The 15,433-nt window shown below is 39.3% G+C and overlaps 1 protein-coding gene across 7 annotated transcripts in view; it reads right to left on the bottom strand.

The window, feature by feature from the left end:
* LOC149310606 (inactive ribosomal protein S6 kinase delta-1-like) overlaps positions 1-15,433 on the bottom strand; it is a 149,137-nt gene that overhangs the window by 51,842 nt on the left and 81,862 nt on the right. For all 7 annotated transcript variants that reach the window (XM_089529284.1, XM_089529286.1, XM_089529285.1 and 4 more), the window contains 2 exons: positions 2,801-2,848; positions 90-222 (listed from right to left, as the gene is read on the bottom strand). In XM_089529284.1, coding sequence (XP_089385410.1) covers positions 90-222; positions 2,801-2,848 — 181 coding nt within the window. The remainder of the gene's footprint in view (positions 1-89; positions 223-2,800; positions 2,849-15,433) is intronic.

Raw genomic sequence — 15,433 nt, 5'->3', positions numbered from 1 at the left:
CCTCCAATATTTGGAAATCATTGACTGAACAGCAGACCCACTCCCTCCACCTACCCATTTTTGCAATGTATCTGAATCTGCAGACCAACCTTGAGCATGGTGCAGCACGAGGAACACCGATTCCTCCGAGATGATGTACTTGTGCAGAGCCACCATGTTGGGCACGCAGCGGGGAATGATGGTCTTTCTCTTCCTGCTGTACTCGCTACTTTTCCTTAGACCCTGACAGAGAACAAAAAGGTCAGTTGTACCCTCAGTTGCCTTTGGAGCATGCTGTGCTCTGTGCTTATCAACCAAACTAATCTATCCGAGTTACTCCAGGCTTCAGAGAAACCACTCATCTGCTGCTCTATGCCCCTCAGTCCCCTGAGGCCCTGCTGATGGCATCTGGCGCACATCCAGAGAACAGAAGATGGCACAAAGCTGCCATTAAAATCAATTACATGGGTCAATGTTTTCATTAGAATCTCTCACAAACCAAGTCATCAGGATGACACTCAGTTATTTCCCTATGACCCTTATTTTAAAGAAGCCTCTTTTTTAGGGGTGGTGCTGTGTTTTAAGTTTTAAAGTAAACTGTTAAATTCACCGACATTCCAATGGCATCCATCCCTCCCCCATTTTTATGGATTGGAGTAAGCACACATTTCCATCAGACATAAAGAAAGAGGTGACATGATTTGTTCCCAGAAGAAGGTTATGGTTTGTAAATGTGGCATACACACAGAAATGAGCCATAAAAGAAGCCTTGCTGCTGGTGGACATGCAAACCAAATTGTATTTCAGTTCACTTGGGTCATAAGCAAATCTTATAAAAGACATGAGGCTTCCACTAAAAAAAACACAAAAAACAGTCGTGTGTCTCCTTCTCTTCTATTCCAACCAACATCTAACACAAAACAAACAGTAAACATGATATATGCTGGTCCTGAAATAGAAAGTGCTAAATGGCTTAAGTCCAGACTATCTGAAAGATTGTATCTCTCCATACAAACCTGCCACAGTTTTAAGATTTATACTGGAAGGCTTTCTCTCAGTCCCACCACTATCATAGTACTGCTTGGTGAGGACTTGGGAGAGAGAGCCTTCTCAGTGGCTGCTCCCAATCTCTGGAATTCCCTCCCACAGGGAGGCTGGCCCCCTCCCTGCTTTTGTTTTGCGGGGAGCTTTTTGTTTAAACAGTCTTTTAATATGTAAGCAGGGGGGCTTTTTATTGGGACGCATTTTCTATCTTTTAAAATTTTTGTACATCTTTTAAATTATTTTATACTGTTTTATGTGGTGATTTTAATTGTTATTAAATTTTTATTGTGAAGGTTTTTTCATTGATTCTGTCTGGGAGCCGCCTTGGGTCTCTCTGTAGGAGAAAGCTAGCGTACAAATGAAATTAATAAAATAAATAAAAAATTAAATATAAATAAATGATATCACCACACTATCATTGTGCCCATCTCTGCACCACTTCATTCAGTGCACATTTTGATTTATTAGATGTCATAAGGAGTGAGAGAATTAAGTGACACAAGGCTGTCACTCTAGGCAGTAGCCACACGTTTGATGTTCTTGCTTACTGCAATATTAAGCACAATAAAGAAATGCTTCCATAAATGTTCCCATCCCTAAGGAGTTTGCAGTCATATAACTGTAACTGTGTCTTGCCAAACAGTGTCATATTCCTTCATCAAAACCTCTCTATCAACGTGGGGAATTCAGTAGCGGAAGGAACAGAGCTCTCTTACGCACCCCTGTGTACCTTTGGAAAACCATCATGAGGTCACAGTATGAGCTTGTTCTCATCCTCTCTGACATCACCCACCCACCCACTCCATCCTGTGCCACTCTGGGAATGTCTATATGAAGGGAGAAAACCACATGGGTATCAAGGCTGGGCCATGGTGGCATCTAAAAATCATGGAACAAAACCGGTAGTCAGAATCAAAGAGTAAGTTAAGATTCAAGGGTGAATGAGGAGAAATGACTATGTAATGCAAGTCAAGTTCAAAAAACAATAAAAGACACAGGAATATATCCACACCTGAATGTTTGAGCAAAAGTTAACAAAAACAAGAAACTGCATTATAGATTCCACTGTCAGCATAAGTGAGCAGAGTTATTCCAGTTCTGAGGATACTGCATCAAAAAAGCTGCCTCCTTCAGTTCAATAACTCACTGCACAGGTGAAATATCTGAAGATCCTAAACAGTTCCTGACAACAGGTCCATTATTATGTTATTAAATCACTTCATGAAGTGCCACCTATTGGTAAGGAACCACAGACAGTTGCCTTTCTTTCCAGGTAAAAATTAATGATGCAGAGAATAACTATAGAATTGGCTTCTCTACACAAACAGAATGGCATAAGATGTAGCCACAGGGAAAGAACAGCTATGTCCTCCAGAAATGTAAGAATGATCTCTGAATCTTGATTTACACACACCCTCAAAACATACTATAAGATGGGTAGCAATAGCAACACATCCACCTAGTACCAGTTCTGGTAACCAGTGAAGAATCCCTTCATTTTGCTGAGTAGTATATTTCAATCAAAAAGATTTCAAATAGAACATTAAATACTGATTGTGATATTCCCCCTCCTTTGCTCAACCTGTAAAGCAGAGTGATGAAGTGCTCCCAACATTACAACCTGTTGACCTATTGTGGAGGCTTAACAGTGAATATAAGAAACAAAGCCACTCCCACGTCTCTGGATTTACTAGCCTGAACTACAAGAGGGTGAGTGGGTAGATGACATACAGCATTACTGACACCTTGAGTAATTAAGGGGGAAGTAGTGACTTACCTTAAGTATAAATGTCTCCTGAGTTCTAGTGTCCATTACAAGCAAAACCTAAATGAAACAAGCAATTAAAAATGATCATAGTGTCTTTTTTTGTAATTAAATTTTATTAATACATTCTAAAACAAAACATGACAATAAACAGTACACCAAAACAACAATAAATAAAGACAATAACCCAGATAAGGCCCTGAAAATTATAGATAAAAGGTATATTCAGGGATCCTGAAAGACATCTTTCCATCAAATTTTGCTAAAATTCGAGGATATCTAGAGACTTTTGCTTAATTACTAAGACTGTATCATCAATGTTCTTTTCTAGCTCATGTTACAAAACATTCTTATCTTAACTTCTTCTAATCTGCTTACCTTTTCCTAATACTTTTATAATTTTTCCCAAACTTGTAAATCTCTATCAGTGTTTTCCAAGATACATTTTCTTCCATATCTTCATCTTTCAAAGCCATCGTTATACTATCCATTTCTACCACCGCCAAGCACTTCTCCAACCATTCTTCTATACTAGGGATCTCTTTACTTCTCCAATATCTGGCTAGTATAATTCTAGCTGAGGTTAACACATATAAAAGTGGTTTTATCTTCCGTCTTAATTCACTATTATCCACCATATTTAGTAGGCACATTTCCGGTGATAATGGAAAATCTATTTGTAATATTTTTTGTGTCACCTTATGTATTTCCTTCCAGAATTTATTCACTTTTGGACAGGTCCACCACATATGATAAAGGCTACCCACAGTTTTTCCACACTTCCAACACAACCCATTGTCATTTTTATAAATTTTTGCTAATCTGTTTGGTGTTAAATACCATCTATTCATCATTTTATAGAAATTTTCTTTTATGTCTGCACAAAGGGTAAATTTCAGATCTTCTCCCCATGCTCTTTCCCACCCTTTTAATTGAATGTCGTGTCCTATGTTTTGCGCCCACTGAATCATACAATGTTTGATCTGTTCTCCTTCTAATTCCTGTTTTAGCAATAATTTATAAAATTTGGAAATCTTTTTTCCTTTCTTGTCCAATATAATCAAATCTAATTCTGTCTTAATTTGTGAGATTCCATACTGCTTTTCATCTGCTTTATCTCTACTAATTGATAATATAAGAACCAATCGATGTCATATCGTTCTGCTTTCAGTTCCTCCCTTGTTTTTATTATTAATTTTCCATTCTCCATTTTTAGAATATCTTTATATCTTAACCAATCTTTCACTTCAAGTTTCCCCTTTTTCAGTACTGCTTCATGTGGTGATATCTAGTCCGGCAGGTGTCTATATATTTTTCTTTGTATATTATCCATATTTTCCATAGGGCTCCTCTTAATATATGGTCTTTAAATTCTTTGTTTAATTCCACCTTCCCCAGCCACATATAGGCATGCCAGCCATATGTCAAGTTAAATGCTTCTAGTTCTAGCAATTGCTCATCTTTTAATTGTATTCAACTTAGTACCCATTCCATTCAGCAAGCATGGTAATACAGTCTTAGGTCTGGCATGCCTAAACCTCCTCTTTCTTTTGCATCTATCAATATATTCCATTTTATTCTGGCTTTCCTCCCTGCCCAAATGAATTTCCTTAAATCTTTTCCCCCTTGACTAAAAATTGTATTATTGTTAATTATTGGCAGATTTTGAAATAGAAACAAAATTTTCGGCAGTATACACATTTTAGCAATTGCTATTTTGCCTAATAAAGATAATTGCAGTCTTGACCATTTTTCCATATTTTTCTTTATTTCTTGCCATCCCACTTTATAATTATTGTCAAACAGTTCACTGTTTTTTGTCGTAATCTGTATACCTAAATATTTCACTTTCTTCTGTATCTGAATTCCAATTTTTTCTTGAAGTATTTCTTGCTTCACTTTTGTTATGTTATCTGTAATTATTGCAGATTTATCCTTATTTATTTTGAATCCTGCACATTTTCCAAATTCATTTATTATCTTTAGTATCCTAGGTATATTTTCTACGGGGTCCTCCACTACCAACATAACATCATCTGCATATGCTCTAATACGCATTTCTTTTCCTTTATATCTTGCACCTTGTATTGATTTATCTTCCCTTATTTTATTACAAAGAATTTCCAGGCACATTATAAATAACAGAAGTGATAAAGGGCACCTCTGCCTTGTTCCTTTATTTATTTTGCACTCTTCTGTTCTGCAGGACTTTATTTTCATTCATAAAAATGGAGAACAGTAGCATGAGTGGTGATAATTGTATACTTTGTTTAGTGATCTTGGAGATCAGTTGTAAAATTTCTGCCCAGTACTCATACACTAAGGGACAATCCAACCACATATGTATAAAGGTTCCCCTACCTTCACACCCCCTCCAGCATTTTGGATTAGCATTGGTAGACCACTCCTATCTTAATAAGGCTGAGATCTTGTGCTGCACAGTGAAGCATAAATGACTCACCATTTAGGCTCTGCAGCCCTTCATTCACTCACAGCTATTCAGTGACTGGTGGAGGGAGGCATTAGAGAAGTACCTGGCTACATCCCTATAGTAAGACACAGACCATCATCATTTGAAATCTCGTGAGGTCCAGCAGATGATGTCATTGGCTCATGTTTGGCTACAGAGACACAGCCAGACACTTCTCCAATCCCATCCCATGCTCTCTATTGCCACTGTATGGCCATGGGGAGCTGCAACATTTAAATGGTGATATGGAGTGATGGGGAGGTTTAGTCACTGCAGGGAGCGGAAGACAATACCAACCTTCTCAATGCCCCCTAAAAAGAGAGACACAGGGGATAAGGTGGACCTATGCCTCTGTATGTCTTGACATGGTGAAAAGCCCAGTAAGCCACAGTGTTATCTGGAGCTGAATCCAAACCCCTCCAAGCCTAGGGAAGTTTGAAATTACTTAAGAATATCGACACAGTGGCATAACTTCATTCTACTTCTTCAGCAAGCAGAAGAGATGAAAAAGTCACAGAAAGGGGCATAACTTGGCCTGCCCCTTGCCCACTTTTCTCTACTTGCATTCCAGCGCTTCTGCCAGCAGATCTTAAGCAGCACTGCAGATCTTTGAAATCAGTTGACAGATTGCTCTATCAGCAAATCTCTGAGATCAGTCAAGAGTAGCACATTTTTGCCATCAGAACAACTTCTGCATTATTCTAGCCTCCTCCAGGAAATGCACTTTTAAATTCAGATTGCATTGTTAATCAATCAGACTGACCAATTTAAAAGGCATCTCCAATTAACACAGAAACAGATATTTTAAAACAGAAGTTTATGATTTTTAATTAACGTATGGGCACCATAGATGACATGCATGAATGGCTGGCTCAGAAGAGGTATTCCCTGCTGTGTCATAATAGGGTCCACCTTGAAAGTGGGATGCCATCTTTTGTTGAAGCAAAAGTTGACATGCCTCTTGTAGGATAGTGCCTGCTATGACAAAATTGCTGAGCATTCAAATAAGAGCTCCTCCCCTTCAGAACTCTTTATTCATTTGCAGGTTTAATTCACTCATAAATCTGACATGGATCAAATATGATGCACTGTTGTTGCTTAAATCATATGACATCCTCGAAAGATACCCTCTCAAAACTGCAACATCCCTTCATTGATCCGGTCCAGTTTGCACAAAACCCTTTTACATACTGTAACAAGCAATGTTTACTTGTTCTCTTCCTAAATATACGAAGAACTCTAAATGTAAACTGTGTGAACAAGATGTAGTGACAATCTCCATTTGAACAGCGTTACAAAGGAACTCTTGCTGGGAACACAAGTGGGATGATGCTATTGTGATCATATCCTGTTTGCAAGCTATCAGGCCTAACCCACACTGGTCAACAAAATGCCTATGGGAAGTCAACAAGATGTGCATCAGCACAGAAGGATACTGCCTCAGACTTCTAAACCTATATGCTGGTTATGCATGGAACTACCAAACATAATGTCTTGGCTTTCTTGTTTCCTTTCCATATGAAGAACTAGTTCTACATGGAAGGGGAATAATGTCTATCTATGAGGAGGGAATCATTTTTAATAGAACTTTTTATATGTTTCGTGAATCAGAACTTTGTTGAATTTGATTTCAATAGATCAGGGGCACTTCAGGTTAAACAAGATTCCATATATTTTAGCCTGGGGTGTTCAGTTTGTATTACATGAGAACTTTTACATGTATTTCATAAGAGGAAACAGAGCTTGGAAAAGTAACTTTTTTCCTGGCAACATGACCACTGGCTGCAGGGGGATTCTGGGAATTGTAGTTCAAAAAGTAAAATTTCTAAGGTCAAAGGGGAAATGTGCAGCTGCACTCAAGGTCTGTGCCTCCTCTGTCACTTCCCCCTCATTCAGCTCCACTGCCTTCCACACATTGGGAACACAGGAGTTTCCTACTGGCCTTCCTTATACATGGACATGGACAATCTGTGGATGTTTTTTTTAATAGATACAGTATTCATATATCCATGTGTTAGTTTGGGGTCATGAAAATGAAATATTTAAATATGTTTTTGCAAGAGTTGGTCTTAAGCCGTGCAACTGGTGAATTTCCCGTCTATAAAGGCTTGTAAAGCGGGGTTATTTAAATACACACTAGGAAGTGATGAGATAAATCATAGCAAGAAAACTGAGTTGTGGTCTCCCTGTTTGGCCACAAAACATGGGAAAAAGAAGACATGCCAAATTAAAATAGATAAAGATGGTTAGAAAGTGATGCATCAGTTTTCCCAGGGACTTTGTCTTTTTGACCAAGTTTGCTTGCAACTAGCTAACATTCACATTGAGGCAGTAAATACAAGAACATATGTGATTTTTTTAATGTGCCCTTTGACTGTCAATTTCTCCCAAACAGGTGTTGGTTAAATGATTATAAATTGGCCCCTGGATACACCTCTTCAACTGAGCCGTACAGGACTGGAGATAATATAATTAGAGTGAAAACATCAGGCTGGTGAATGCTTTCCATCTGTTTAGCAATAATGTTTAGTTAACAATAGTCTTTAAAAAGAAGCACCTTCAACTTCCCTTCTTAAAGTTATTTATAGGGCCATTCTTAACACCCCAGCACTCCTGTTAACAAGAGCTTTAGCCACTTGGAAATTATTAGCCATACGGCTAATTTCAAAAAAGAAATGTTTGCACGCAGCATCTGCAGCTCTCCAAATTTACATGAAGCAACCTCATTTTAGAGTCATTTCTTAATGAATGGGCCTACGACTCTGGATTAATATTATCATTGCATACACAAAGATCATAAGAAACGAAGCATGCTTTTTAAAAAATACCAACACTAGGCTAATCAGTAGAGAAGCATAAAGGACAAAATAATCACTTCTTTAACCCTCAAGAGTGTTAGATCATTTGTAGGCAAGAATACACCAATTTAATAACACTGCTCATGGCTTTGCTCACCTTTATAAAGACAAAAATCTAATTTGGATTAATTTGATATGATCATCTTCCCAATCAAAAGCACCCAACACAGACTTTCATTTCAGGATAAAACAACTGCTGTAACCAAACTGTCATGAAATAATTACCTTTGATACCATATCATTATTGGGACAATACAATTAAATGAATGTTCTCTTTAATTCTTCGTATTTGCTTATCTAAATCTAGCTAGTGTACATACTGTTAACAGTAACAGTAGGCCATAAATTGATCAGAGGCCACATCCCATTATTAGGCTTTTTTGCTGCACTTTCCTTGGAATTCCTATAAATAACCCAACTCATTCTTGTCAACCTTGAAAGTATTACTTTTACAAGGGTTGGGGGGGGGGACTATGTAGACATCTAGTATCATGGCTTAATGACAAGGGAGAGGCACTTGTTACAGAAAGAACAAGGAAGAACCCCATGTGAAAGGATCAGGGGTATATCAGTGGACACTGTCAGCTCTTGCTTATTCATCTAACTACAGAGAAAATACAACAAAATGAGAAGTATATAAAATTTCACAAATCAGGAAGCATCTTCTTACAGCATACACACAGAATTCTAAACGAAGATGTGGGGTGGAAATTTTTCCAAAGCTATGTTTTCCATGGACTACTTTCTATACCATATCATTCATCCATCCATTTGTCTATCAGGATGTGGGTTTTCCCAAATTTAATACTTTGAATCAGTTCTTATCAAAAAATGAAGTAAACAGAATTCTCAACCATCTGCAAATTATTTCCAGCAAGGCAAAGATCATGTCTTTTAACTGGGGTGCTCTAAGTGCTTATCATCGTTACATCATAACGGCCTTTTTTACTGTTTTAAATGACAACTTTTAATCTGGCTGTTTATCATTTTAACTGTGTTTGGTTCCCACAGTGAGACAGATGTGGAATATAGATGAAATGATACAAAGTAAAATATAAGTGTCTTAATAATGTAAACCGATTATATTCCAATTGATTTACTTCCTATGTTTAAGACTGCAGTCAAAATCTAGTCTATTTCTAACTTGGCATTTGTTGGAGGTCTCCCATCCAAGTAATAACCAGGGCTGACTCAACTTAGCTCCCAGGTGCCTTTAGGGCAGTACTTCTCAAATAGTGGGGCGGGCCCCCCGGGGGGGCGCGAGGCTCCGTAAATGGGGGCACGAGGCTCTGTTATGCAGAGGTGTACTTATAACAATTTTATAGACAAATGATACTATTTACAGTAGCGCGGGGGGCACGAAACGTTTTCTTCTTCCTAGGGGGGCATGACAGAAAATAATTGAGAAGCACTGCTTTAGGGTATTTAGGCACCTTACAATTAAATCACAAGTGAGTAACCTCTACTGGGAGCCTACCTTTTGCCCCGGACCCTCTGAGGGCAGCACAGACTAGCACAAATCCCACTCAAATTGGGGGAGTGTCCAGGAATCCACTTCTCGTTTTGAAAAAGTAGTGAGGTGCCTTAATGTTAAATTGTCCATGAAAGTGATCCATTGCTTCTAGAGCCTTCCAGGAAAGACAGCACACCATCTCTGGGGCAGAAAAGGAGCAATGCTCGCCCCCCCCAAAAAAAAAAAACCAGCCTTGGAGCCAAATGCAGCTCCAGAGCCATTTTTCCCCACCCCTGCTTTACATGGCTCTGTGGTCAATAGCAGCACTCTTCAGCAAATTCCTCTTTTTAAAACCTTTCAAAATGCTTTAAAGTGAAATATGTAGATCAGGATGAAAAAGTACAACTAGAAAAACCAAGTCAGTGCCTTCAAAGGAGTCTTTGTACTTTGACACTAGTTTGAGTCTCCAAGTCAGCAGTATAAAAGCTCCAAAAATGAATGCAAATTAGGACAAATTATTATAAATGGAACAGCAAGGGAAGATTATAATATCTAAGATGCTAGGAACATGGTAATTTGGGAGGAGGGCAGGATTGTGATTTTTTTTTAATCCTATTTCATTTTTAAACCTCCAAAGTTAATCAATACAGTACAAGTGTTGTGATTCTAACATCTCTGTACATGAGGTATCTGCCTGAAAGAAATAAGAAAAATAGTACTGATGATAGATGTTTACTCAGAAGTCATTCCCAAATTAAACTGAATGAGGCTTACTCTCAGGCAAGTGTGCAGTCTTAATTCCCCATAAAAGTTTCAGAGCAATATTGTGGACAAAAATCACTCAATTCCACCCCATCTTCAGCCCACTCTAACCCTCCTCTGAAAATGCTTGACAGTATTTTGAATAGGAGCTAGCAGTTCAGTTTACCAAAAAAGAAAATAATAGGTCAGTATGTGTAAATAAATTCACTTTAATCATCATCATCATCATCATCTGGGGGGAAGGAAAAAAGCTGGTAAATAACCGCTACTTAGCCTAAAGAAAAGAGTTGATTTTAGAAACCTTTAAACACAGAAAAATTAGCAACTGTTTCAGTATGCTAATTTTTTTAATTAAAAGATACTTCTGCAGCAAGAGCTCTTTCATATGCACTGCTGACTCTTCATCAAAAGCAAAGTTTCCAACTTAACACCAGCATAGCTGGTGGCAGCCTGAAGGGTTACCATCTGCTGCCACCCCAAGTCACGGTGGCCACCTTCAGAACATATGCATCAAAGCACCAAGATAAGAGACAGAAGGAATACTGCAGAAGTCGGCAGAAGGGGAGTCACAGGCCCAGAGGCAGGCAACAGGCAAGCCACCCGAAAGAGGGAATATGGTGAGCCATTAGTCACCTTATTCAACTCCCTGCCAAGGTCACAAGGGACACAACTGGATGAACTCAAAGCCACAAATAAATGTATCTCCTCAGACGGCGGTTAAACAAGAATGGAATTATTCTATCAACTTAGACAAGCGGTTTAGCTCCCTCTCTTTCACCCACCCGCCCAGCCACCTGCCCCACTGTGTATTTTCAAAACACATATTTTTAATTCCACCCTCCTTGCTTCATATTAGTAACAGATCTCTATCTTTTTTTAAAAAAGTTTTGAAGAAACAATTTCTCATTTGGTCTGGAAATAGACATCTCTTCACCAGGCAGGAAAAGGTGTTGCCAAAGCAAACAACTGGGGTTTGTGTGAGGGTATGTGCCTATCAGTTACTTGTCGGCTTATGGTGACCCCGATGAATTTCATTGGGTTTTAGCAATAGCAATAGCATGTACATTTCTATAACACTCATCAGTGAACTCAGCACTCTCTAAGCAATTTACAGTCTGTAAGCTAATTGCCCCCAACAAGCTGGGTACTTATTTTACTGACTTATGGAAGGATGGAAGGATGAGTCAATCTTGGAGCCCTCTGGGATCGAACTCACAACCTTGTGGCTGCAGTACAGACATTTAACCACTGCGTGACCAGGGCTCCCTTGCGATTTTCTAGGCAAGGAATATTCAGCGGTGGTTTTGCCAGTTCCTTCCTCTGAAATATAGCCTACAGTACCTGGTATATGTTGGCGGTTTAACAGCCAAGTACAGTACTAACCCTTCTTAGCTTCCAAGATGAGATGGAACTGGGTGCCTTTTGAGTATTTAGGAGAAAGACAGGGATCATGTTACCTTTTTCTGCCTGAGGAACCCCAAGAACAATCTGTATGTCAAGACTGATCTTGCTTTGCTTAGCTTCCAAGATCATGGTTCCTTTGGGTTATTTAGGCTCAAACAACTGGTAGCTGCAAAGAAACAATGTTTGCTGTGGCTGTTTAGGACGGGATGGTGGGAGCAACAACAACAAGGGCAACTGCTTCTTTTCCCACACTGAGAGTAAAGGGCGAGTGCTCTGAGAATCCCCAGGAAACAAAACCTGAGCTACATACCTTGATCTCTTTCCTCCCCAACCTTTCAATCAGTTTTGCTCACAGCTCAGAAATTACTTTTTTAAAGTAAACAGGAACAGTCGTAAAACACCAAAAAAGTATTTACACTGCAAATGGAAGGAAGCTATTCCTCACTAAATTACAATCAAAATTTCACTGTTATATCAATGCTGGGGGGGGATTTTTTTAAAAAAAATTGTAACTAGTTACTTCCAAGCTTTTGTATTCTTGCAAAACCAAATCAAGAAACTATCCTTTTGATTGTAATTTAGGCCCTATTCAGAATGGCCTGAAAAGCCAGCTTGGGGGGGGGGGGGTTTGAGTCAGGGTGGAGTGTCTACATGACATGCGCCCCAGCTCTGCCCTCAGGGTGGTATGATGCCACATGCTGCACTATGCGGTGTCACAGTGCTCCTCTGGCACTGCATCCATATGATGTAGCGCAGAAAGAGTGTCGTAAAGCTGCAGTTCTGCGAATATGGCACTCTTTCTGGAACGCAAAAAGGAACCACTTTTTGTGGCTCCTTTTCACACCCTGGAAAGGCCAGATGATACAGCCCCTAAGTGATGGATAGCTTCCTTCCATTTACAGTGTAAACTACAGCATCTGTACACTTGTCCTTCCACATTCGCTGGGGTCAGGGGCACAGGACCCCCACGAATGTGGAAAAACTGCAAATAATTATGTTTTTACCTAAGAGAACACTTCTCTAGGAATCTCTAGGTCCTCCACTGCAACTCTGTGGTCAACATCTGCCAAACATTGACCACAGAATTGTGCTGGAGGAGCTACAAATGCCTAGTAAAGTATTCTCTCTAGGAATCTCTAGGTCCTTCAGTACGACTTTTGGTTAAAATTGACCATAGAGTTGCGCTGGAGCACCTAGATATTCCTAGAGAGAACATGTTAATAAAATCCATGAATAATCAAATCTGCAAAGTCAAAGCTGCAAATGTGGAGGAACGGGTATAGTTACTGTTGTAGTTATGTGGGTATGATCCCACTCAACAGTGGAGGAGGAATACTGCTTGATTCAAGTTCTAACTCATACTATGTGTTGTTGTGTTCCATTTAGATTTGTTTTTAAAAAGGTATCAAAAAAGTATCTCTGCTAGTTTTGACAAATGTGAGATTAGAGTTGCTTTATAAAGGTAAAGGTAGTCCCTTGACATGGATCTCTAGTAGGGGCAATGCTCATCTCTGTTACTAAGCCAAAGAGCCAGCACTGTCCAAAGACAACTCTTGTGGTCATGTGGCCAGCATGACTGCACTCAATGCTGTTACCTCCCCACTGAAGTGGTACCTATTTATCTACTTGCATTTGCATGCTTCCAAACTGCTAGGTTGGCAGAAGCTGGAACTAGTTACAGGAGTTCACCCCATCATGAGACACTCAGGCCTCGAACTGCCAACCTTCCAATCTTTCAATCGTCAGAACTGGCGTTTTAACCACTAAGCCACTGCATCCCTTCAGAGTTATTTTATAGTCATAACTAAATACTTTTTAGTTCCTGTTCCTGTTTACTTTAAATTCTGAGCTATGAGCAAAATTGGGGTGGAAAAGAGATCAAGGTATGTCACTCAGGTTTTGTTTCCTGGGGAGTCTCAGAGCACTTCCCCTCTACTCTCAGTTTGGGGAAAGAAGCAGTTCCTGTTGCTGTTGACTAAGGATGCCAAGTGCTAACAACAATTTTGATGGAAGAGATTCTTTTGAGGAAATAGATGATTCAATTTTTAAATACTGAAAAATGTGTGACATTCAGCCAGAAAATAAATGGAAGGGGAACAAAACTCTACAAGATGGCTCAGTAGTAGCAAGAGGAGGTAGAACAAGGTCAAAGTCTTCAGAGCTTAGAAAAGTTACTCTTCTGGTCTACAAGTCCTTGAATGATCATGCTGACAGGCCTGGAAGTTGTAGTGCAAAAAGCATCCTACCCTCCAGCTCTGAAATACTGACTCAAGCACAATGTACCAATTTCTGAGCACATCTTGACATAAACATTACTAGCATCCTACTGCATACCACACAGAGCGCCCAGAAAGTAGGCAATTAAACCTGCAATTTTAAAAGGTTAAATGTGTACATTTTTTAAAAAGATAGATCAATAGTGGCACAATACACAAGGGTACTACTATAACTGTAATTAATGAGCCACAGTGCTGCCTCCTCCTGCTAAAAGTCAACATGAAAATAACACAAGTTTTTCAGGGGATTTCATGACACCAATTTTTTTTAAGGCAGATTGTAACACCTGGAAGGAATTTCACAAACTTGGATTTCTGAGAACCAAAGCAAATATGTGGGAAATCTGTAATCAGATCTTCCCATTTATTTTTAATTACTTAAAAGCACCTGGGGGACACTGCTGATTTAATTAGGGAAGATCTGTGAGATCTGTTGTGAAGAAGGAGAAAAAGTGTGTGCATGTGTCTTAAAGTTGCCTGTCAACTTTTGGCAACCCCATGGATTTCCATAGGGTTTTCTTAGGCTGCATCAGCACTACTGAAATAATCCAGTTTGCCATGGCTCAATGTTATAAAGTTCTGGGAACTGTAGTTTGGGTGAGATATTTAGCCTTCTCCATCAGAGCAAACTGGTGCCACAACAAATTACAATTCCACAGCACTGATCCATGGTAGTTAAATTGGGGTGAAACTGGATTATTTCTGTAGTGTGGATGCAGCCACAGAGAAGGAATACTCAGGTGATATTTTGCTAGCCCCTTTCTCTGAAACATGGTCTACAATACCCTGTACAACAAATGGTATTTGTTGGCAGACTCCCATCCAAGTACTAATGCTTCTTAGCTTCCAAGATCAGATGGTGTGCCTTTGGGGTATTTAGAACAAAGACGGGGACCATATTAGTTTTTTCTGCCTGAGAAACCCCAAGAACTATTCATATGTGAAAACTAGGAATTGTTAACAGAGAATTAGCAGTCTGTTCCCCAAATTATAATTGTCAGGATCCCTTAGGCAACAATATTATAGGTAAGTTTTTTGTGGGTTTTTCGGGCTATGAGGCCATGTTTATTCGTGACATTTTGCCATCTTCAGAGAATGCTAGAATGGAAGAGAGTGTATATATATACAGTTGGTTGACTGTTTTTGCATGTTAATCTGTGTATTGTTCTGTTGTTGAATGGCAAGGCCTACAGGGTATCCATTTACTTAATGATCCATTGTCTGCTGGGAATCCCGCTCACCCTGTGTGGTTTTCATTTGGTAAGGCCTGTAGTGTAGCGATACACTACACTTTGTAGCATAAAGATACACTAATAACATTCCCTTCTTAAAGAAAGGCTCGTCTAAACATGTAGTGGCCAGTTTCTAACTTCGGGAACATGTTATTCCCTCAGACATGAGGGCAACAACACAAGCATATTT

This window comes from Sceloporus occidentalis, unplaced genomic scaffold, assembly GCF_023333645.1.
Source record: "Sceloporus occidentalis isolate IW3139 unplaced genomic scaffold, rSceOcc1.0.p SCAF_6, whole genome shotgun sequence".
In the NCBI taxonomy this organism is placed as follows: domain Eukaryota; kingdom Metazoa; phylum Chordata; class Lepidosauria; order Squamata; family Phrynosomatidae; genus Sceloporus; species Sceloporus occidentalis.
The sequence above is the reverse complement of the archived record's forward strand: the minus strand, read 5'-3'. Positions and strand labels throughout refer to the sequence as shown.